Source organism: Trichosurus vulpecula, chromosome 3 (genome assembly GCF_011100635.1).
Source record: "Trichosurus vulpecula isolate mTriVul1 chromosome 3, mTriVul1.pri, whole genome shotgun sequence".
NCBI lineage: Eukaryota > Metazoa > Chordata > Mammalia > Diprotodontia > Phalangeridae > Trichosurus > Trichosurus vulpecula.
In genome coordinates this window covers 250,569,095-250,593,951 of record NC_050575.1, presented here as the reverse complement: position 1 = coordinate 250,593,951, position 24,857 = coordinate 250,569,095, and the positions used below count along the sequence as shown (strand labels likewise).

Sequence of the window (24,857 nt, the reverse complement as noted above, 5' to 3'; positions counted from 1 at the left end):
CTTACTAGCTATGTGACCCTGGGCAAGTCACTTAACACTGCTTACCTCAGTTTCTTCATCTATAAAATGAACTGAAGAAGGCCATGGCAAACTACTTCAGTACCCCTGCTAAGAAAACCCCAAATGTGGTCACAGAATTGAACAAAACTGAAAAACAACTGACTAACCACACAGTTTAGAGCAGTACAGTCAGAATGGAAAAACATGCCATGCCAACGTAAGATAAGGGGAATATGGACAAATGCCTAACCATATTCCTTTTATTTTTCTCTAACTGTTGCAATCTAATTCCTGCCCACTTTTCTACATTTATTGTATTTTTTCTAAGTCACATAATATGTTCCATCTCAACTGGACCACTTGTTGTTCCCCATACATGACATTCCATTTCTCATCTGTGCCTTTTCACAAACTTCCACCAATGCCTAGAACAAACTCCTGTCTCTGCTTCAGGGAATTCCTGGCTTCCTCCAAGATTTAGTTCAAGATTCAACTTCTACAGGAAGCCTGTCCTGATCTTCCTCCTTCCCTATAGTAGTTAGCACAGTGCTAGGAAGATAGTAGACATTTAATAAATGCTTGTTGATCAGTTCATCAACTCATTCATTCATATTTTTTCCAGCCTGGGAATGTGGGGCTAGATCCGTACTTTAGAATCTCAAGTCAAACAGTCAAACCACCTCGCTAATTCCCAGCAGTATCAATGGCCTGCCCTAACTCAACCATATTTCTTCTAGGAATTTACACCTTATGGTTTTTTTTTCACCTGCTACATACACATGGACTCAAAATCACTCCTCAAGCTGCAAATAAAAGCTGACAATTTCATAGCCACATCAACCAAAATAACAATTCCTACAGCACACATCACCAAAGAACTAGTGAGAAGTTCCCTCCTCGCCTTTACATTTTTTTCTTATGAAAATAGAGAACTATGATAAACAGGATACGAAAAACCCATGCACAAAATATATTTTAATAGAAAAGAGGATAAATGAACTCTCTGGTTATTATGTCGATAAACTTCTTAACCACGCTATGGAAGAGGTCAGGAGCTGTTGTTCTAACTTTCATTGTAAAAATTGTCAAAGCACCCTCAAGAAATCATGACTTAGAGAGCATGAAGTAGTACAAAGTGTGTTTGACTGAGCATCAGAGTACCTTGAATCTCCTTCCTATTTTGCCACTAACTAGCTATAGTGGACAATCCACTTTCCTCATGGAATCTGTTTGCTCTACCATAAAATGAAAGGGTTAGACTAAATATCTAAGGTAATTTCCATCCCTAAAACATTCTATGATTTGTTCATACGGCACTGAGGCAATACTATCTTGCATAGCTGTCATTTTTCATGTATATGAGACCTTCAAGTCTTCTCAACTAAGATGTGGTAATAGTTTCCAATTTTCCAATTTGGTTTTCCTGTTAAAAATAAATTATTTTTAAAAAATTAATAGTTTTCCTATATATAATCAATATTTTTTTTAAAAAATTCAGTTTTCCTTACTGCACTCTGTCCTGCTCCATCCTCTCTTCAATTCATCTAATCCATCAAGTGATATACCCAATAATCTTCCCTTTGTTGTTGTTCAGTCATTCAGTCATGTCCAACTCTTCATGACCAAAGGAATATATCAGGGCAGGCCCTTTTATCCTCCACTTCTCCTGAAATCTGTCCAAGTTTATGTTTGTTGCTTCCATGACACTCTCTATCCATGTCATCTTCTGCCATCCCCTTTTTCTTTTGCCTTCAATTTTTCCTAACATCAGGATCTTTCCTAACAAAGTCCTGCCTTCTCATTATCTAGGCAAAGTATTTAATCTTCAACTTCAGCATCTGACCTTCTAGTTAATACTCTGAGTTAATTTCTTTAAACATTGACTGATCGATCTCTTTGTTGTCCAAAGGACTCTCAACAGTCTTCTTCAGCACCACAGTTCGAAAGCATTGATTCTGCAGTGCTTAGCTTTCCTTATAGCCCAACTCTCACAGCCATACGTTGCTACTGGAAAAACCATGGCTTTAGCTATATGGACCTTTGTCAGCAAGGTGATGTCTCTGCTTTTTGGTATGCTGTCCAGATTTGCCATAGTTTCCCTTCCAAGGAGCAAGTGTTTGTTTGTTTAATATCATGGCTGCCGTCTCTATCTACAGCTATCTTTGAGTACAAGAAAATAAAATCTGACGCTACTTCCATTTCTTCTCCTTCTGTTTACCAGAAAGTGATGGGACCAGTTGCCAAGATCTTAGGGGTTTTCTTTTGTTTTTGAGGTTTTTTATGTAAAACTTCAAACCAGATTTTTGCACTCTCCTCTTTCATCCTCAAGAGGCTTCTTATTCTTCACTTTCTGCCATCAAAATGATATTGTCTGTATATCTGAGATTGTTAGTATTTCTCCAGGCAACTTTGATTCCAGCTTTTGATTCATCCAGCCAAGTATTCCATATGATGTACTCTGCATATAAGTTAAACAAATAAAGTGACAATATACAGCCTTGTGGTATTCCTTTTCCAATCTTAAACCAGCCTTTTCACTAATTAGTACAAGAGCTACCTGTAGTTGCCCTCTGCTCTTACCCAGTAGTATATTGGACACATTCTGGCCTGGGAGGCTCACCTTCCAGTGTCACATCTATTATTATTTTAATACTATCCATGGGGTTTTCTTGGCAAAGATACTATAGTGGTTTGCCATTTTCTTCTTCAGTAGATCACTCTTTGTCAAAACTCTCTATGATGACGTGTCCCTCTTGGCTAACCCTACACATCATAGCTCATGGTTTCATTAAGCTACACAAGCCCCACCACCACAAGGCAGTGATCCTGGGGAGAGTAATCTTCCTAAAGTAATTCAATTCAAATCATCAAAACGTATTAAACTCCTGGTATGTATAAGGTACTGCACTAGGTCTTGGGGATACAAAGACAAAAGAAAATCCCTGCCCTCAAAGAATATGCATTCTACTGTCAAGATACAGTACATACACAGATAAATAAATATAAGATATTTTAAGAAGGGATATAGAGTTAATCACTGGGAGAGACTGAGAAAAGTTGAGTGGAATAGTTGACACATGGGTTGATCCTTAAAGGAAGTTAAGTAGACATTCAATTGGTGACATCCAGCAAGTAGTTGATAAAAGGGAATTAGAGTTCAGGAGAGATCTTAAGGCTAGAGGTGCAGGTTTGGGAGAGAGAGGGAGAGAGGGAGAGAGGGAGGGAAGAAGGAAGGGAGGGAGGGAGGGAGAGGGAGAGACAGAGAAAGAGAGAGAGAGAGAGAGAGAGAGAGAGAGAAAGACAGAGAGAGAGAGAGAGATTGAGTTCAAGGAAATTGATGGGATCATTGAAAGAATTATAGAAAGAAAGGAGAAAAATGCCAAGAACAGAACTTTAGGGTACACTCATACTAGGTGAAAGATGGATAGTGATCCAGCAAAGGATACTGATAAGGAGCAGACTAACAGGGAAAGCTGTGTCCTGGAAACCAAGAGAAGTGAGTATCCAGAAGGTGCTGGGGAGGGAAGGAGGGTAGAAATTAAGGAGAGACAAACTATGTCAAAACATGCAGAGATTAAGTTACAGGAGGACTAAGAAAAGGCCATAGAATTTAGCAGTTATAAGATCACTAGTAATCAGGAGAATCAAAGGTCAAATTAAGGAGTTTCTTAAACCTGTTAATAATATGCTAGGGTGTTTGCCATTGTTAGTCACTCGCCAAATTGAAGAAATTGATCATTCAGCCTGATACGATTATTGTGCTTTGACCATTGGAAGCCCTAGTGACTGGTTGGTTGAGAAAGAATCTAGGATGCTGATGTTTAGCTCTTAAGAGTGCTCTCAGTTCTTGCGAATTTACTCCTCATGTTTTTCACTTCTGTTATTTTCCAGATTGTATCAAGAAATTTGGGCATGGGGCAGATACCATGGTAGGGACCCCCTTTGGAAATTTCATGCTCATTTCTTCCCTGTCTGAGCCTTCTTTTTATATTTATCTCGCTTTCTCACATATATTGTTATTTTTGTAGTTTTCTTTTCTTTCATTTGATTGCAAGCTCTTATTGTCATAATGAATTAAATATACTTTCTCCCAAATAATCTCATTTAAAATCTGTTAAATCCCTCAAGGGCAAAAATAGTGTTTTACTCCTTGTACCTACCACAGTGAAATACACATTCACTGAGATAGATGCTAATATAACAAAGATGGATTCTTGCCTGCATTACTATAGCTGCTAGTTAATTTGCAAGGTCCCAGGTCTAAGAGTCTATTATCCTATGGTTTTATTCAGAGAAAAAATAAAAACAAAATTAGAATTTTGTTTGTTGTTTGTTTCAAGGCTATTATCTTACCCATTAGGTCACATTAAATTGCTGAGTATACCTCCCCTGCATAGATTCCTTTCTCTCCACTCACATGACCAGTCAATCACCTTTATCTTTCATCTCTGTATCTTCACAAACTTCCACCAATGCCTAGCACACACTCTCCTCACCTCTACCACAGGGAATCCCTAGCTTCCTCCAAAACTCTGTTCAGGTTCCAATTTCTACAAGAAGCCTCTCCTGATCTTTACCCTTCCAGACAGTAGTTAGTGTCTGTACCCCCTGGAATCCTTAGCACTTAAGCACACTGCTGGGAATATAGTAGGCAGTTAATAAATGCTTGTCTATCAATTCATTCATTCTTTTAGCCTGGAATCATATGGCTGGTTCCACACTTTGGAATTTTACCTGGCTAATTCCCAGCAGTGCCAATGGCTTAAACCAAACTGTACTTCTGAACTATAGTCTTGGCCTCTTAATTGGTTGTCCTGCTTCCATTTCTCCCCCTGTTTATATGCTGCATCTTGTTAGTTGAAATGTAAACTTCTCAAGGGCAGGAATCAGTGAATTTATTATGTGAGAGGCACTAGATGAAGTGCTAAGGATACAAATAAAATTTTTTGTGTATAAAATTAAACAATCCCTGCTCTCAAGGAACTTACATTCTTTCAAGAGAGATGTCTCTACTTACATAGTATATACAGAATAATTACAACAACAATAAATACAAATACATATAAAGTAGTTAAATTACAAGGTAGTTTAGAAGAGAGGTCACTAACAGTTGGAGGAATCAGTAAGGGCTCCATACACAAAGTGGTAGTTGATCAACATCTTGAAGAAACATAAGGATTCTGTGAGCAGAGAATCTGTGTCAGGCATGGAAGGTAGCCAACACACAGGTGCAGAAACAAGAGCAAGAGTGTTATTTATGAGGGCAAGAGAGAAGGTCAGTTTGGCTAGATGGAGGTGGGGGTGAGGAAAGGGGGTAGTAAAATACAGAGGTTGGAAAAATGCAGTGGGCCTGGTCATAGTTTGTAAAAGACTTTTAAAAAGTCTTACATTTTATACTAGAGCAGAGGGTTCTTAACTTCTTTTGTGTCATGGATACTCTTGGTAGTCTAATGAGGTTTATGGACCCCTTTTCAGAACAATTTTTAAATGCCTTAAATAAAATATAGAGGATTCCAAAGAAGACTAATTATCAACATCTATCAATATGTTAACAACAAAAGCAAGTTCATGGATTCCAAGTTTAACACCCATGTCTAGAAGCAATAAGTTGAGGAAGGGAGTGACTTGGTCAGACCTGCACTTAAGGAAATAACTTTGGCAGTGGTGTGTAGGACAAAGTTGAGGGAGGAGAGACTTGAGTTAAGGAGATGAATTATGAGGCCATTGCGATAATTTAGGCAATAATTGAACAACTGAAGTGGTGGTTTTATGAGGAGAAAGGAGTTAGTTTTGAGAGATGTTGTAGAGGCAGGAATGGAAAGATCTGGCAAATGATTGGCCATGTGGCATGAGGAAGAGTGAGAAATTAAGGATAATGCAGAGATTATAAGCCTGGGAGATTGGCAGAATGGTGATGCTTTTGACAGAAGGAGGGAAGTTTGGAAAGAAGGTGAGTTTAAAAAAAAAGATAACTAGTCCAGTTTTGGACATATCGAATGTGACATTTATGTAGGACATCCATAACTAACCATTGGTGATGTGGAACTAGAGGTCGGGGAGAAATTAGGGCTGGATATATAATACAGATCTGTGAGACATCTAAAGAGAGATGATAATAAAACTCGTAAGAGGTGCTAAGGTCAGAGAGAGCAGAGGACCCAGGACAGAGCCTTGGGGAACATTTACAATTTTGTTTTTGAATCCTTAGCACCAAGCACAGTGTCTTGTAGGAATAAGAGCTTAATAAGTGCTTGTTGAATGAGATTGCTACTCAATATAACATATAATACATCTACTTTCCCTCCTCACTGATCCAAAATACACATTACAAAATTATGAGGCAGTCAGGTGGCTTTGGGGATAGTGTAGGACTTAGAGGCAGGAAGACCTAAGTTTGAATCCTTTCTCAAATACTTAACCATTGTGTGACTCTGGGTGAGTGATTGAATGTCAGCTTTCTCATCAGCAAAATGGGGATAAAAATAGCCCTACCTCATTGGGTCATGAGCATCAAATGAAATAACACATGTAAAGTACTTTGCAAACCTTCAAACTCTATACAAATGGCACCAATCAGTATCATTAAAAGAGAACTTCCTTTCACTGACCATGCCTATGGGCTTCATTTTACATGGGTCAATCTATTATAAAGATGTCCTTTATAATATGTTCAGGAGATTACTGGTTGCTTCTGGATTACATACACTCAGTGATTGGTTCCTGACAGGTTGGCTTTCCCCAAATCTCAGTCTTCATTAGCAACCAGTAATTTTCCTGTTTCCTTATTCTTCTGCCACTAGATATTTCAGATTGATTTCTGTGCCTTCACATTGATTTCTTACCTTTTAAATGTCACTGAGATCAATACTGATAATTCACACTCATGTAGCCCCTAATGATTTACAAATCACGTTTCCCACAGTAGTCCAATACATAGAGTCTTATTCCCACCTTATAGGGGAGGAAAGCTGAGTTTAAGAGAGATGTGTTGTCCATAGTCACAAAGTGAGAGAACATCAGAACCCTGATTCCAGCCCTGGTCTCCTGACCCTAACTTCAGCATTCTTTCTACTAAACCACAATTGCTTCTCAACCAGAACTCAAGAATTCTTTTTTGGTGGGGTGGGAGAGTGGAAGGAGGAATATGATTCTCTTCTGAGAGAATACTAGAATTCTCAATATAATTCTCTTGTGGGGACATATTGGCATCCTCATTGCTGTCTGAACTATCTCTAGGTAATACTATAAATACAATCAGGAGAACAGAAGCTACCACTTAGGGATACAATGGGAAGACTTCTAAGGAATGTGAAACAGCATTAATGGACCTCTTCTGGAAGTGAGGATCAGTGGCATGCTTTGGGACAGCAAGCCTAGAGTCTCCATTGTGTTAAATAAGTACTCATAATTTTTGCTTCAGCTCAGGCTATATGTTAAATTCAGTCCTTTATAAGTTTTTAGCTATTGAACTTTTAAAAAGACTAATTACAAATTCAACTAAAATCTTTAGCACTACTGATCAAGAGGCCCCAGTGCTCATTCTTCATGTTTTTCTCTCTCCAGGTATATCTGGAAGGCACAGCAAGCAGGAGAAATGTCATTAAAAGCCATATTCACATTGGATAAAAGATGTGAATAGTCTAATTAAAAAGCATACTTCATATGAAGATTAAATGCTTAGATTAAATGCATGTCAGTTAAAACTGTAGTCAGCAGAGGACTAGAGATTCACATTTTACCCTCAAAGTCATGTTGGACCCCCAGTAGAGGGAGTATGGAAGGCTGACTCAAAGCTACCTTCAGGCAGTCACATTGGAGACTATCTGACTCTGTTCTTGCATCAAGTCACGGAAAGAGAAAGCACCTTTGTAAGCCCTGAATGAAAGCAATCCATCCAACAGTTAGATTCCTATTTTCACTCCCTATTACAGCCTTGGGTGTTTTCCCCCCTCTCTATTGACATGTGGTTTGCAAGCTTCAGTGACTGCTTTTTCCCTTTATTTATATAAAGAATTTGCTCACGGAGGGGATTTTCTTTCCTCCAGCTCTCATGGCTCTAATTATAATCTTAAATTCCTTAGATATAAGCAGTTGAAATTAAATCATGAAGACCTACATACCTTCAAGCTCATCCTGGTAGATTACAATGTCTCTGTCTCCCTCCAAATGAATGGCTGTAGACAGGAGGGAAAAGTTGGTAAATTCTTAAAACTAAAAGATTTCATAAAGAAAGATCAAGTACCTCAAAATACTTCTTTGCCAGGACTGAATCACCTTTCCATTCAGTTATTAGAATTACCCATTCCATTGCAATATGGTTTGATACCCTTGGAGCTTGTCCTAATAAATTGTAACCCACTTTTTTACCATCAGTCAAATTATTCAGTAGGCATACTGGTATAACACACCAGAAAATATAGCCATCCACTTCGAATAAATGTGTAAGAGTCCAGTGAATTTTGAAGAGTCACTGTCAGATGAAATTACATTTCAGAAATGTCACTTGGTTACATTTGTTTTGTCCTAGTTTCTGTGATCTCAAATTTACACCACCAATGGTTAAGAATTTATTAAGAGTCTAATTCTAAGCCGAGTGAGACTGTGCTTTAATTGGATTTTTCCCGCAAGTATTATTAAGAAGGTTAAATGCTTTGGTTTTAGCAGTATAAATGTTAACCTGGCTTCATCCACTTACTAAGAGGCATTGATAGGAATACTAGAGATTGACAGAATGAATGTTGCTGTTAGGCTCAGCTTTTGAAGTTCTCATGACTTGTCATTGGTAGAATAGAATAAGAAAAACAGGACAAGATATGGATAAAACCAAGATAGAAGGCCTATACCCATGTATCTGCATAGTATATACACACATACACTATATTATAAATATAGTTTCCAATTATGGACGGACTGTCACTCGTTGGTGACCTACCTTGTAATCTCTTGAGATCAACAGGATCGAGGGCTGCAACTGCCTCAGAGACCCGAGAAGGTCGACTAATTCCAGCATTGTTAACTGCCCTTACACGAAACATATAGGATCTGCCCTCGAAAAGTCCAGTTACAGGATATTTGCAGATTTTGACTGGTGAATCATTGCACTGAATCCAATTGTCAGTTCCCACTTCACACCTTGAAAGTTAAAAAAAAATCACAAACTGTAAGGATCCCACAAATATGCATATAATGCGAATTAATTTTAATAACTAGAAAATACATCAAATCAATAAAACCTATACTAAATAAATAATATATACTACTATGCATATATGCAAATGAAAATTCCAATAAACTTAAAGATGTATAGAGCACTTAACTTTATTATTTTAAGCTTTACACTTTTAGAAAAGGTCAAATGTCTGTCTTCAAGCCCAATTAGGCAAAACCATTTCCAAAAGTTGGTATATTCAACTCAATCCTTTTTTACTGCCTTTATTCACTTACATCACAATACTTCACAAAGACCAAGGGTATACATGATCTCATAGTTTGCATGCTGTCTACATGGATTTGTGATCTCATTAATATGGCTACCCTCTGCAAAGATATGGAATGCAACTTCCTCTCTATCTTGACATATGATAGCGCTAAGGCAACATCTATGTGACTATTCGTCAATTAGCCCTTGCTGTCGCCATGTGACAGGCTCATATTTTTTTAAATTATCCATTCTTCAATTAGCCATTTATTTCATTAGGCCATTTATATAACTTCTTTATAATTCCTTGCTCTTAATGTTTTACATCCTGTTCATAGCCACCCCAAGACCTTGCCATTGCTATTTGGGTGATCCTCAACTTTAATTCTTCAGAGTACAGCATTCCATAACTTAAAGCCAGATACAAAAACACTGATGTCAAAAAGACAGATGACTGTTTCAAAGAGAAGTTTGAGATCACTAAAAGAACTTCAGGACTTTCCAAAAGAAATACAGCCAACTTTACTCCTCCTATGTAATTCTAGGGCCAACTATTGACCATTTGCAGTATGTGTGTATGAATGTTGTTCACATATATGCGTACATGCATATGTTCACACACATGCCAAACTCTTTTGAACAAACATGAATATAATTTAGGAGGATGTGTAGTATTCCAAAATTTGATTCCATAGGCCCAATGTCATTAGGAACAGGAGTTCTTTTAGGACCTCACTATCTAGGCAGTACAAGGTACTTCTTTTTAATTAAAACTCTTTGCTGGATCTTCTCTTTGACAATGGAGAATATCTTTGGTGAGGACTGGCCTCCCTGTTTTATGTCTCACTTTATCAGAAGGCCATCAAATTATGTTATCTTTATTTTTATATCTTTCAGGGAATCTTATAAAATTTTGGCATATGCATGACAGACAGATTGTTGGAGCAAAGCTTTCAAGGGGCATTCTTCTGTATTGAATCAAATGCTTTTTTGCAGTAGATAAACAGCACACTAAATGTACTTGCATTCTCCACATCCTTCAGTCAATCATATAATAGGTAAAATGCAGTCAGTTTTAAAGTATCACATTTTTAAAAAACTGTTCTTTGAGATCACAAAAAGGGAAAAGAAGCTACATGTACAAAAATATTTATAGCAGCTCTTTTTGTAGTGGCAGAGAATTGGAAATTAAAGGGATGCCTATCAATTGGGGAATGGCTGAACAAATTGTGGTATAGGAATGTAATGGAATACTATTGTTCTATAAGAAATATAGCAGGTGGATTTCAGCAAAACCTGGAAAGACTTACATGAACTGATACTGAGTGAAGTGAGCAGAACCAGAACACTGTACACAGTAATAGGAACATCATGAGATGACCAACTTTGATAGACTTAGCTCTTCTCCACAATACAATGATCTGAGACAATTCCAAAAGACACAGGATAGAAAATGCTATTTCCACATTGAGAGAAAAAACCATGGAATCTGAATTCAAGACCGAAGCATACTATTTTCACTTTTTTGTTTCTTGGTTTTTTTTTCTTGTGGTTCTTCCCTGCTGTTCTGATTCTTCTTTCACAACATGACTAATATGGGAATATGATTGCAAATGTATAGCCTATATCAGATTGCTTATTGTCTTGGGGAGAGGAGTAAGAAGAAAAGGAATGAGGAAAATTTGGAACTCAAAATCTTACCAAAAAAACCTATTTTACATGTAATTGAAAAAAAATAGAATACTATTAAGTACAAAAAGAAACCTGTTCTCTTATCAAATATACTTTTGATGCATATTTAGATTATTCTTATAAAATTAATAGATATAGATAGATGAATGTGAATAGTTATTTATGTTCTCTTGGATGTCTTCTTTTTGTAATAATAATGTTAAAGATTTTTTCCATGTTTCTGATACCTTTTTATCCTTCAGATATCATGAAATGCAATCCTTTCATTGCCTAAAATTGTGGTGCATCCAAGATGAATCTCCTCTGTATATACTTGGTCTTGCCCAGTTTCTTTTCTCAACCTTGGGTTTTCTTCAATGTCACTTCTGCTTTCTCTACATACACTGAGTTTGTTATTAAAATATGCACAAATTTTTTTTCCAATTTTTCCTGTTTGTCCTCTTTCCAGTTTCATCCTTAAATTCCCTCTGGTTGATCTTGCTTAGTTGGGTCTCTGGCCAAACTCTTTTTTTTAATAGTTGCAATCAATTTATTAAAAGAGATGATTGGTTAGGCATCTGCAACGGTGACTTCAACTTCTTCACCTGGTTCACTGCTGATAGAAGTGATCTGTTTAACAATTTCAGAAGGACCATGCAAATCAATAAGGCATTTGTGGATTCTCATCTGGAAACAATCCCAAGTCTTTGAACCTTCACCGCAAGGAGTTTCTCTAGTTGTGACCCGAAGGGTGTTAGTAGGCATTTGAACAGGTCCCTTCACTTTCAAGTTCTTTTCTTTGGCTCCTCTAACTAGGTCAGCACACACTGTCTCAAGTGATTTCACATTGTGGCTGGTGAGGGTGATCCGGATCCGGTGAATGGTCACTTCAGGCTCCACAAGGGTCTTGCCAGTGTCTTTGAATGCCATGGCAGTGGGGTGGCTTCCTGACCAACTTACTCCTCAGTGAGAGCGAACAGCGGTGAGTCAGGAGGAGGAGAAGCAAAGACTGCCAACTCCACGTGGCTGCAGTGGCGATACCTTCACCAAAGAGCTCTGGTCAAACTTCTTTTAAACTATTTTTCCCCTTTCCATCACCTCTCTTTCTTTTATGAGGCAATATTGCTCATAATCTTCTCCCCTCCATCTTTGCAACATTTTAAGACAACATTATATTCCAACTTAATGTTGCTTTTAGCTTCCATATCTCTTCATTCAAGAAGTCAGGTATTAGATGACTAAGGCAGGTTCTTTTGGTCTCCTCATTAGTGTAATTGACTTATATCAGTTAAAGTTCTTTATAATGTGGTTTTAATTGGTGTTAATGTCATTTTCTCTATCCATTTTCCATTTTTAAATGTCAGCAAAAACTTTAAATAGGTTACATCAGCATTATTTTAATTAAATGACTTTTTCTCATTTGATTTTTTTTCTTCTTGGCTTTGTGATACTCTTTATCTTTGTTCAAACAAATTGGTAGTCGGTATAAAAAAGGCTGATTCAGAAGCGACTCCCACATTAGTGGTGTGTTATTTCCTGGTTATAAAATATGATGTTTCAATTTGTAAAATATTATTTGGTGCTCACCACATCCATAATCTTTCTATTCTTTTCTCAAAAAAAATATTTATGATGCATAAATGTGAGGCTTCTGTGTAACCTACAAGTTTTCTGGAACTCCTATTCCATACTCCAGAACTGTTTTCTAACATTTTTCACTGTCTTCATCTTTGTATTGAGGTCACTGAGCATCAAAGTATATGTTACTTTAACTTGAAAGATGTTATCAATATCTTCTTATAACTTCTCTCCTTCATTCTCCACAACAATACAATATGACCTTGAAATCATGTCCGTTTTGCATCTGTACACACAATAAAACCAACTTTATCTACTTCTTTATTTGCCCCTCCACTCCCAAGGAGAAACTGAGCAATCTTTCCATTACCTACAATTTCCCTTTGTCTCTTTGCTTCATTTATAGTAAGAATGACAATATTGATGTAATTCAGTTCTTCCAGTCATATGTCTATTTGTTAGTCACTGGACAAATATCTCACATTTAGAGTACCAACGGTTAAGTTAATGGTTATTCTGACATTCTGCTCCCATCACTGTAGAAACACAGGGTTGAAGCCCATTTTGCATTTTTCTTTATTTCATGGGCTGCCCTTACCAAAGGATTTATTACCAAGTGGTCAGCTTATTTATAATGTGCCTCTCTCCACTCAGCTAGGGTAGACCTCAAATAAAAAGCAAACACTAACAGTGTTACAGTGACTTAGAAAATAAAATGCCCTTCCTCTTACAAACACACACACACACACACCTACTCTAGTATTGTAGAGCTTAGAACTGGAAGGAACCTTAGGTATCATCTATTTCAGTCACTTCATTTTACATATGAGAATACCAAGGCCCAGATAGGTTTAAATGACTTGCCCAACTTGTGTTAGCTCGTAAGTGGCCAAATCTAGCGCTCTTTACACTGTACCATGATGTCTCCTCTTTCATTTTAGACATGAGGAAACTGAGGCCTAGAGAGAGAAACTTGCCCAATACCTTGGGGCAATGCTAGTGGAATTAAAACACAAATTTCCCGTCTCCTAAATATAGTGTGACTTTAACCATACCATATAATCTTTGGTGCTTAATTGATATTCTTATCAGAATCCAAAATCACGAAGCAACTGCTTTGTATAACAATAACACCTGGCTTTTCAGAATGCTTCTGAAATAAAAACTGCCAAGGCTTTTACAAGTATTAGGCTGTAATTAGAGCCCCAAATGTTTAACAAAATTAGCATGTCCATCAGAAACTGAAAAAGTGAAGTGAAAGGATATAAGCAACAAGTTTGTAAATATGTGTTCTTGTGCATCTTTAGGAAAATTCATTCATTTTCTAAAGAATGGCCTATTTTTACAGAACAGGGAGCTATTTAAACTCAGAATCAAATAATCTAGCAATCCATAAGCATTCTTTAAGTACTTACTAAGCACCAGACAGAGCAGAGATACAAAAAAAATGCAACAGTATCCAAATCCAAAAAACATATATCAAGTGCCTACTATGTTCCAGGCATTGTGCTAAACACTGGAAATACAATAAAATTTTTCAAACTCCTGCCTTCAAGTAGCTTATAATCTAAAGCAGGAGACTACAAACAAAAGAAGGAAGAAAATGATGGGAAGTATAATGGGGCACCAAGGAGTACCTGGATTTCATAGAGTTGAAACCATGCAGGGCAGCGGAGTGAGTTAAATTTAGTTTCTACCCTCAATAAAGGAAATCATTGGGAGGAATTTAATATTCTGCCCTCCGGTCCTCCAAAAAAAGAGGAGAGTAGGCAGAGGGAGGCAGAGTCAGTAAAGGCTTGAGTTAGCAGCATGATGATGAATTTAGTAGCAATGAGCTTACCCTAGGTATGACATCTTGTTTAGTGGAGCTGAAAGCAGGCAGGACTTTGGTGCAAAGTGGAGTGTATCTGTCTTCAAGCTAGCTAGTACTTATATAATGCTTTAAGGTTTGCAAAGAGCTTATATATTATCTCATTTGATCATCTTAGTCACAATAGCACAACAGTCCCGTATAGCAGTTGCTCTCATTATCTCTGCTTTACATTTGAGGAAATAGGATGAGAGAGATTAAACAAATTGCCCAGCATCCCATAGCTAGAAAGTATTTGAAGCATGATTCAAATTCAGGTCTTTCTGACTCCATGTCCAGCACTCTATCTACCATGCCACCTAGTTTCCTAGGAGCTCGTACTTGTTTGCAGAGATGTATGCATATTTAAGTACATACAAAAATCAATTAAAATAATTGCAGAGGAAGGTAAGAACAATTGTTGTTATCAGGAAAGGCTTGATGTAGAAAGTGATGCTTGAGCTGAGTTTTACAGAACTGTAACATTTCAGAGTTGAAACAATTCAAGGTAAGCACAAAAGATGTCTCTGATGACAAGTTGCTGCTGATGGGGGTGTGGAGGCTTCCAGCTGGGAACTCAAGTGGTTGGGATTATGGAAAGTAGAGAAAATGGTTTTGAATCTCAGAGATGTCTAAGTTCGTTGATGCAAGGATCTCAGTCCTTCAGGGTTACTTGAGCATGGACAGAGTTGAGGAGGGAGGTGGATTTTTAAATAAGTCATTGGAGCATTTGTCATCTTCTAGAGTGCCATCACAGGTTGGCCTAATCAGAAGTAACTATTGCACTATGGTTACTGAGGCAGGTTTTTTCATAAAGGCTGCAGAAGCTGGGAAGACTGATTTCCTGGATGAGAAGATTAGTATATTTTCTCTAGTTCAGGATGGGAGAAAAGTAGAGATTTTCCAACAGATGTTTGCTGCCTCCTTCAATCTCAGGCCAGAAATAGCCTTCAGTTCTGATATATTCAAGAACCATTTCTATCAGGACAACAGTGGAGGTGGCAGTGAGGAGGTCAAAGATGGTTGCCATCCTGTCATCCTAACTTTCTGGACTCTGCCTTCCTAGAAGAGAATGGTACACTTCTAGAACCTATATGCTTCAAGTTTCTTTCAAAATTCTCAGGGTCCTTAGGTGAGTGTGGCCCAGTAGCAGGAAGGGTAGAAAGTTAAGGATACTAGAGTTTCCAGAAGAGGAAGATCAGGAAGAAGAGGGGAGTGGTATAGTAGAAAAAGCGGAAAAGAGACAAAAGGGAGGGCAAAAAAGAGAAGTCAAAAATGAAGAGACAAAGGAGGAAAAAAAGAACAGAAGGAAGAAAAAGAAAGGAAGCAGAGGGAGAGTGAAGGAAGAAAGAGACGAGAAGGAAAATGAAGAAAAGGAGCCTGAGAGGGGAAAGCAGAAAAGGAGATAGAGAAGACAAAAAGAGGAAGTGAAGGATTTTATTTCATAGAAACGGTAACCCCTGATTTAGCTGCCTGTCATGATGCTATACCAGCAAGTTGGAAGGTAGAAAATTCAATAGCTGGCCAACTGAGGCTAAATAACTGATGTACTTACTGGTTATAGTTGGCTCAATTATCTATCTGGCAGTGTTGTATTGCTGTAAATTATAGAATACCATAGTCTCCAAAGAATTAGAGTTATTGGTTGTCCAGAGAGCAATAGAGAGATGAGTTTGGTATAAATGTTTAATAGCATAGTTCAACGACAAAAAAAAACCTGTTTAATTTGTATTTATATAATGTCAAGAGATCTAAAAGAAAGCCCCTAGCATGTTGGGTGGATACCCAGTGGAGGATTTTGAGGAGAGCATGGCTGAGAGTTGCACAGAATGAGTAAACTTTGATGGTATATACCTTTGGAGTCTGTGTTCACAGCGATGAACACACAGATTTATTGAAGTTATAAATTTGACCACTTGGGCATCCATTCCTTTACCTAACATATGAGGGCACTGGAGAAGATGATATCTAAGATTCCTTCCAGTATTAGTTCTATGATCCATTAAATACCTATCATTTGAAACTTATCTTCTGATACTTCAGACAACAATGTTCTTACAATCCTACTTCTAAGATTATTTGCTTTAAATGGGTCATTGATTGCAATTAGAGAGACCATGTGTTTGAACATGATTGCGCATTGACTCCCAGGGATAGTATAGAATAAGTTCATTGGATTTGTTGAAATTCCTTTTCCCCTTGTTATCAGAAAGTCAATAATAATATTTTTCTATTGTGCTTTAAAATTTAGCAAATATTTTCAGAATCTTTATTTTGTTGAGTCCTACAAAAATCTTGTGAGATGGTCAGGAAAAAAAAAACTTACCATATATAACAAAAAAGGAAATTGTGGTTCAAAGAGTTTGTGACTTGTCCAATATTACACTTTTTAGGCCGAAGCCAGGACCAATACCAAGACTCTCTGACTAGATGCCATAAACTCAACATATCTAAACCTGAACTTATTATGTTTCCCCCAAAACCCTCCTCCCTTTCAAATTTCCCCACTTTTGTGAAGGGTACCACCACCCTTACAGTCACTGAGGATCATAACCTAGGCGCTATCCTTGATTCCACACTATCTTTCACTCTTCATATCCAAATTGTTGCCAAGGCCTGTGGATTTCACCTTTGCAACATCTCTCAAATATTTCCCCCTCTCTACCTTGATACTGCCACTTAACCTAGTACATGCACTCACTACATCATACCTGAACTATTGTAATAGCCTGCTGGTTGGTCTGGTCTGCATGCTACAAGTCTCTTTCCATTCCAGACCATCCTCCATTCAACCACCAGAGTGATTTTCCTAAAGCATAGTTTCAACCCTGTTACTGTCCTTCTCAACAAACTCTAAGGGTTCCTTATCACCTCCGGGTTGAAATACAAAATCCTCTATTTACATTCAAAGTCCTTTATAACCTAACCTTCTCTTACCGTTCAAGTCTTCTTATTCCACACCCCTCCAGGTACTCTTTGATCCAGTGACACTGGACTCCTTGCTGTTCTACAAACAAGATACTCCATCTCTCAGCTCTGGGCATTTTCTCTGGCTATCCCCCATGCCTGGAATGTTTTCCCTACTCTCTGCCTCCTGGATTCCTGGGCTTCCTTCAAGAAGCTACTAAAATCCCACCTTCTACATCAAGCCTTTCTCAATCTCTCTTAATTCCAGTGTTTACCTTCCAATATTTCGTATTTATCCTGTATGTAGCTTGCTTTGTACAAACTTGTTTGGATGTTGTCTCCCCCATTAGATTCTGAGCTCCTTGAAAACAGGTACTATCTCTTGCCTCTTTTTGTATCCCCAGTGCTTAATGCAGTATCTGGCACATAGTAAGTACTTAATAAATGCTTACTGACTGACTCCTAGCCAGCCCTCTTTCCATGACACCATTGTGCCTATATTAAAACTGTCCAAAAGATGCTAATTTTTCTAGGACTAAATGATTAGTTCAATATTTGTATAAACTCCTTATCAAATCTCTTGAAAAACACTGAAATTATTCAACATAGCAAGAAAAGAGTTGAGAAACACAGTGTAAACCTTTTAAATACATTAATCAGCTATCACATGTAATTATGCTTGAATTTTGGACCTTCAAAAAAAGGAAAGAGTTTAGTAACAAGTCCCCAATTTTCTTTTTACCTATAATAGATATTTCAGTATTTTAGAGACATAATTTCATTTGTCCTTGTCCTCTTCACAAATGCAGAAAGCAAGTCCTTTATAACTTAGTGCAAAGTACACTAAAGCAGCTGTGGCCAAACACACATACACACACACACACACACACACACACACACACACCCTGTCCAAAATGGTATTATAAGGCTCTCTGTATTTAGCTAGGCTGGTCTTTGTAAAACAGAAATACATTTCAGCATTAGATCCATATTCAAAGTCTTACCAGAGTATGTGCTCTAATGACATACTCTTTGAGAACCCAGGGTTAACTCCAAGTAGCATTAAAACAGGATTAAACCTTTAGTATACATACATATATGTATATATGTGTGTGTATGTGTGTGTGTGTGTATATATATGTATATATATATACACATACAAAACTTAACTAGGAAGATTTGGGAGGAATGAGGGAGGTGTATGTTAGTGGGGAAGGTTAAAATGAGACATTCTCTGATTTCCTCAGACACCATTACTACATACACAAACAATGTGACCACGATGATGCAATTTATTAAAGAAGTTAAGTGACCAAAGCTGTTCTCCACAGGGAAAAAACAAAACAAAACCACAGGGTACCATATACTCAATAAATTAATGTGATGTAACATTCTAATGTAGTCTCCATAAGATTGTTGATAAATTTCTGGATGCCATTTTAGTCTCAGAAAAATTTGCTGTCTACTCACCTATCAATAAAATAGCCAATGACTGGACTCTCACTAGTGGTGTTTGGTGGTTTCCATGTCACAATGACATAATCTCTATTGGCATCATGGCAATGCACATCCATGGGGGCTCCTGGGGCCCCTGTAACTAATGGGTCAGCATCTGGAACAGATAGGAAAGTAGTGGTCAAGTTAGAAGGGTAACCATGTAGCCCACTTAGGGCACTATCTTCCAGAACATCATTAATTTAATAGTCACAGTTTTAGAATAACAACAAATAAATAAGACTGGCATAATACTTCTGTTGCTTTAATGTAATGGCCTGTGATTTAGTACCCAAGATTACATATATAGCCTTTGTTCTAGAATTTCATATAAGATTTTTCAGGGGAAAAAATTATTCCAGCTGCACAATTTCTAATGTTACCTCTTAAGCAAACTCATTTCACCTAAAAAAAATGAAAATCCTAGTTACCAACCTGAACCTTTGATGAGAAAATTTTAAGACCTTATTTCAGAGTTTTGGTCGGTAAAGTTCACAATGTTTGTATCCTCTCCACAAACTCCCAATTCCATGACCACTCATCATTTGACCCAAAAAGTAAAGTGGAAAATCACACAAGCATAAAATGTAATATTTCCATTTCTTCTGTTTCCATTTAGAATAAAATCGCAGTGATGAGAATCGTTGTTTTTTGTGCTACAGTTTGCCTTGTCAAAGCATAATAAAAATCCATTCAGATGCTTTTCTCTTTCAAAATCCCTAAACCATTCTAAGTTTGATCATGTTTTATGGAATGTTGAGCAATGTTTTGGCCAGCCTTTCACTCATCCAACTTCCTCTCTCTTTATGGCCCTCTGCCTTGAATTTTATTCATTTTAAATTTTAAGTCCAAATCTGCTGAAAGTCCACAGGTCTACGTTAGTGTACTAATTTGCTGAAATGTGCTTACTTGTCTAGTCTAAAATATGTATTTCTACACTTACATCCATGGCTATATTATGCATACTTAACCATGTAAACATTATACAGTTTCTTGTACTATTCCCTTCAGCAGATTAAAAGCTTAGAATATCTTACTGTTGAGCCAGCTATTTGCTCTTTCATTTAAAATATACAGGAAAAAAAATAATCTGAATGGTTCCACTCCCCCATATTTGCATTATTTTCTTCTTCTTGATGGTGCTGAATAAGCAAGGCAATTTAAACTATGTCACATTGATTACATTTTATGGGTTGGGGGGGTAGCAGGGAGTCTTGCCATCAGCTATGTGCACAAAATGGAAGGTACATTTTGATGTCTACCTAGCCAGTCAGTAAAATTGCCTAACGTTGATGTTACAAGTTTATATTCTCCTGTTTTGTTCAAACTAAAGCCATTTATTGCTAATGAGTTTCTTCCCTTATGCTATGTTCTCGATGCTCATATAAAAGGTAAAATAGCCTAATCCTACTATTGTTGTTGCACATTGATGAAGACGCTATGGGGGTAGCTAAGAGGCACAGTGGATAGAGCACTGGAACTGAGGAAGAGCAGAGGTTAAATCCAACCTCAGATGCTCACTAGTCACATGACCTTGGGCAAGTAGATTAACTTCTGTCTGCCTCAGTTATCTCATCTGTAAGATGAGGATAAGAGCACCTACATCCCAAAAATATTGGGAGGATCAAATGAGATTATGATATATAAAAAGGACTTTGCAAACATTACAGCACTATATAAATACTAGAGGAGGAGGAGAAAGAGTATAGACAGCCTCATCTCAGAGGCTACTGTAAAGAAAGGCACATGAAATCCTAGGAATCTGGAGTTAGGGTGGGGACATAAGGAGTGAGGTGAGGAGGTAGGGAGGATTTGCGGAGGTTGGTAGGTATATAAAGGTCTTTTCTCCTCTCTTCCTCTACTTACCTGTTATCCCAAAAGAGAAAACCCTGAATGTCTATCAGGCAGTTCTACGTGTTAAAGGAACCTTACAGAGATATGAGGCTGAACTCTCCTAACCATATAAACCCAACAGTTTGCTAAGGCCTCACTCTTCCAAATGAATTTGAAGCAGATACGACATTGTGTTGCTCAGATCTCACTCTCCTTTTCTCTCCAAGAGAGAATGTACAAATATCCCTGTGTGTGTCTGTAGACACAACTGCACCTCAACCAGACAAGGGGATAGAGAATGTGAGGTGGTAAAAAGAATAGATTTAGAACCATAAGATCCATTCAAGCTGTGTCAACCTTTCACCTCTCAGAGTCTCAGTTTTCTTATCTATAAAATGAAGGGCTTGCATTAGATTATCTCTGAGGCCTCTTCCATTCCTAAAAATCCAGGGGAAAGGGACATTGGTTGATACCTAGGGCAAAAGTGCTGGGCAAATCTGAGGGCCCCAGAGGCCTGGCAGGATCTAGAGATTAAAAAAAGAGAAACATACCTAGAGCACAGATCTGTTAAAAAGCAAAGAAAACCTCAGGGACAATTGCCTGACACTCAGCTGTGGCTGACCTTCTTTAAGTAAAAAATATTCTACAACTTTATATGTTTGGTAGTTTGGAGGGTGCATGTAACAGGGGACACAGGGAGGGATGATGGCATGTAGAGGAGGAGCTTGCATGAGATACTCACAGCCATGCCCTATTATTCTGAGTTTTCATAGAATGCTACTTGGACTGTGTTGGTAGTTAGTTTCCTCTCATCCAATCTATTTTTGTAGACTTAGTTTGTCTCATTCCCTTTTATCCACTCTCCATCCTAATCAACCTGACCTGCTAGCTGTTCCCTGAATAGAACATTCCATTTCTTTCCTCCATGTCTTATCCTAGACTATCCCACATGCCTGGAATGCCCTCCCTCCTCACCCAGGTGTCTTAAAATCCTTAGCTTCCCTCCAACCTCAGCTCAGATATTACTTTCTATCCAAAGATTGTCCTAGTCTCCAATTTTTAGAGCTCTGGCCTTTTCAATTTGCCTTCTATTTATTTATCTGTGTATCTATTCCCTTCCCCAATATAAACTCCTTGAAAACAAAGACTATTTTACTTTCATTTTCGAATCTCCAATCCAGCACAGAGCCTTGCACAGTGTAAGCATGTCACAAATATTTTAATTTACATTATATTCAGACAGAAGTGTAATGGGAGGGAAGTATTTTGAAGGAAATGTTGAAGGGCTTCACCATTTAAGCAGGAAAGGGATGAAAATGGTGATGAGACATCATAGCTTAGTGGATAGAGAGCTAGGTCTTCAGGAAGACTTGGGGACAAGTCCCCTCTGACATATACTTTCTGTATGACCTTGGCCAAGTCAATACCCCAGGAACCTCTTTAAGACTCATAGAACAGCAGGTACTTATATGTATTGGAAAGAGTTTTCTCATGAGGATTTCACTACACAAATGAAATCATAGGTCCATCCAAAAAGAAAAAAGAGATGATAATAATAAGAACTAGCATTCCCATAGGGCTCTAATGTTTATAAAAAACCTTTTGCTCACAACAACCATGTGAGGTAGACAGGATGACTATTATTGTCCCTATTTTAAAGATGAGTCAATGATGTTTCGGTGGGTTATAGATAAAGAGTAATGAGTTATATTCACCCTTGTAACACCAATGTTACTAGCAGTTGCTGTGGAGGTGTAAGACCAACAACACCAGCACACAGGAGGTCTGCTAGCACAGGTTCTTTGATATGCTTTTCTAAGGAAAGCAACTTTAAGGGGTTTACAATTTCACTTTAATTAAACATACATATAGCATTCACTTAGTTCAGGGGAAAAAGTCAGCACCCTGAACTTCAGAGAAAACATAAACAGAAATTAGAAACAGAAATTATGTAAACTGAGAAAATAACACAAATTTGCAGACAGGGCTTCTGTCTGCCCATAGCGATACATACATAGTTACAAGAGAGAGAAGCACCAAAATCTGGGTTTTCAAAGCTGGGGCAGAGATCCTTAATGGCTGCCCAGACTCTTGTCTGGCCAAGTCACATGAACACTCCTCCAATGAGTGAGCCCCAGAAGCAAAATGCTAACCTCAGAGTATATATACACTTCCTCAGGATCAGAGGGTGTCACAACCATGTGCCTCAAACTCATGTGACTTAGGCTTTCTTGGCACTTAAGAAAGTCATCAAAGACTCTAGATTCAATCAAAGACTCTTGATTGAGACAAAGGCAAGACTCAATCAAAGGCACTTCATTGCCTTAGTGCTGAGAAGCATTCCAAAAGAAAAAACAGTGAAAAGTCTCACTTTGCTTGCCATTACAATCCTGACATAAGACTCAATTGAAGAAGAGGCACATGGATTCTTACAGTACACCAGGGTACCATTTGATAGTGTACAAGGGGAAAACTTGGGATTGGGACATATTTCAAGTTATAGGATTTGGGAAAAATAACTGAAAATTATACTAATGACTAACTGAATCCTCTTCCTTCATTGGCTATATTTTCCCAATTATTTAGGCAAAAGTAAGTTAGGACAAAAAAGAGATGTGAAAAGATGCCTCAGCCCTCACTCTCATACACTTTTGCAGAGGTATAGGATATTGTATATAAACAGCAGATATTTTTTCACTGTGTTGATTGGTTTTGTTAATTTGCTTTCTGGGAGCAAGAGAAAGGAGACCAATACAGAGGGAAATGTAAATGACATTAAAAAAGAAGACATCAATAAAGTCTATTTTTAAAAATAAAGTAGGAAGCATACAGACAAAGCATACATACACACACATCCTGTAATTAATAGTCCATACTTCAAAATATCCAAATTCTCTACTACAATGCTATGATTACGGTTAACCATTGTTTTTAGAAAGTAATCTACTTATGGCAGAAGGTGACAAAACATATCTTTTGTAGCTTGGTGTTCCCAAGAAATAGTTCCTTGGCAAGGAGAACTACCAGGTTAGAATATCATTTACTGTGTTCTTTAACACTGTGGCCATTAGACCTAGTCTCTAAAGTATAAAAATAATAATGAACATTTCATGCTTTGGGCTCAATATAATTTTTCTCCAAAAATTTTCTTTTCACTTTCAGTTATCAAGTGAGCCTTTTTGGGCAGTACCATTATCTTCCTCACATATTTTGAGTGAGAGAAAATAAGGGTAAGTTCCAGTGATGCACTAGTACCCAAGAAATATTCAAAGAACCAGAGATCTGCCTGTAGAGTAGTGGGAAAATGTTTCATGGGAAATTAAGGGGGAAGTGTGGACAGGAATCCATCAGGATAAGAAGGTGCAGAGGAAGCAATGTCCTTTAACCTGGGGCCTAGAAACTTTTTTTTAATGTTATGACAAGTATATTTCAATATAATTAGCTTCCTTTGTAACTCTATGTGTTTTATTTTACACATTAAAAACATTATCCTGAGAAGAGGTCCATAGGTTTTGCCAGACTGCCTAAAAGGTCCATAACAGAAAAAAAGGTTAAGAAACCCTAGTGTCTAGTAAGTGCAGATCCATGAAGCTAAGATAAAAGTAAGGCAATAAAAGCAATACCTCTCACAAACATAAAAGCACTGTGATCAGTCACTCCGCCTCTTGAAATGATCCTTAAAGTATAAAGGCCTTCATCATCCTTATTCAGGTGGCCAAATGACAGCGAGGCCTGTCCTTCTCCAAAGAACATTTTTGTCCACTTAGATTCTTTCAGCAATACACCTGGAAAAACATTCAGATTTCAGATTGACATCAGGCTATTTGCGAATATTTGCTTCTCTTCCCAGTTTTCAAATTCCCCCAAACAAAAAAAGCACTTAAGCAGCAAACTATCAATTCTGCTAAATTAATATTTTAAGTTTAGAAGGGGCTGCTTTCTCATTTTCTCTTTCCTATGATTTAAAACTTCAAGAAGAGTCTTTATTAATATTATAACAAATACATTGATGTAACATGCAGGCTTATCCAAATCCATTGCCAGGTTAAAGGAATACACCATGGAAACGATATTCAAAAGGTTATAGAGAATCACTTGTAAGTAGAG

At 37.6% G+C, this 24,857-nt stretch overlaps 2 protein-coding genes across 2 annotated transcripts in view; both read right to left on the bottom strand.

Annotated features, from left to right (window-relative positions):
• The window catches only part of MYOM2 (myomesin 2), a 157,457-nt gene that overhangs the window by 80,756 nt on the left and 51,844 nt on the right, over positions 1-24,857 (bottom strand). Inside the window, exons 10-13 of the mRNA XM_036748309.1 lie at positions 24,374-24,535; positions 18,894-19,035; positions 8,933-9,132; positions 8,121-8,174 (exon numbers count right to left, since the gene is read on the bottom strand). Of these exons, the coding sequence (XP_036604204.1) occupies positions 8,121-8,174; positions 8,933-9,132; positions 18,894-19,035; positions 24,374-24,535 (558 nt within the window). The remainder of the gene's footprint in view (positions 1-8,120; positions 8,175-8,932; positions 9,133-18,893; positions 19,036-24,373; positions 24,536-24,857) is intronic.
• Positions 11,660-12,019, bottom strand: LOC118840926 (40S ribosomal protein S20-like). The gene has a single exon (XM_036748310.1). It carries the CDS (start codon positions 12,017-12,019, stop codon positions 11,660-11,662), a length of 360 nt encoding a protein of 119 aa, XP_036604205.1.

Bases quoted from the DNA above. Each gene is read 5' to 3' on its own strand.
- LOC118840926 (XM_036748310.1), bottom strand. From the start codon at position 12,019: ATGGCATTCAAAGACACTGGCAAGACCCTTGTGGAGCCTGAAGTGACC.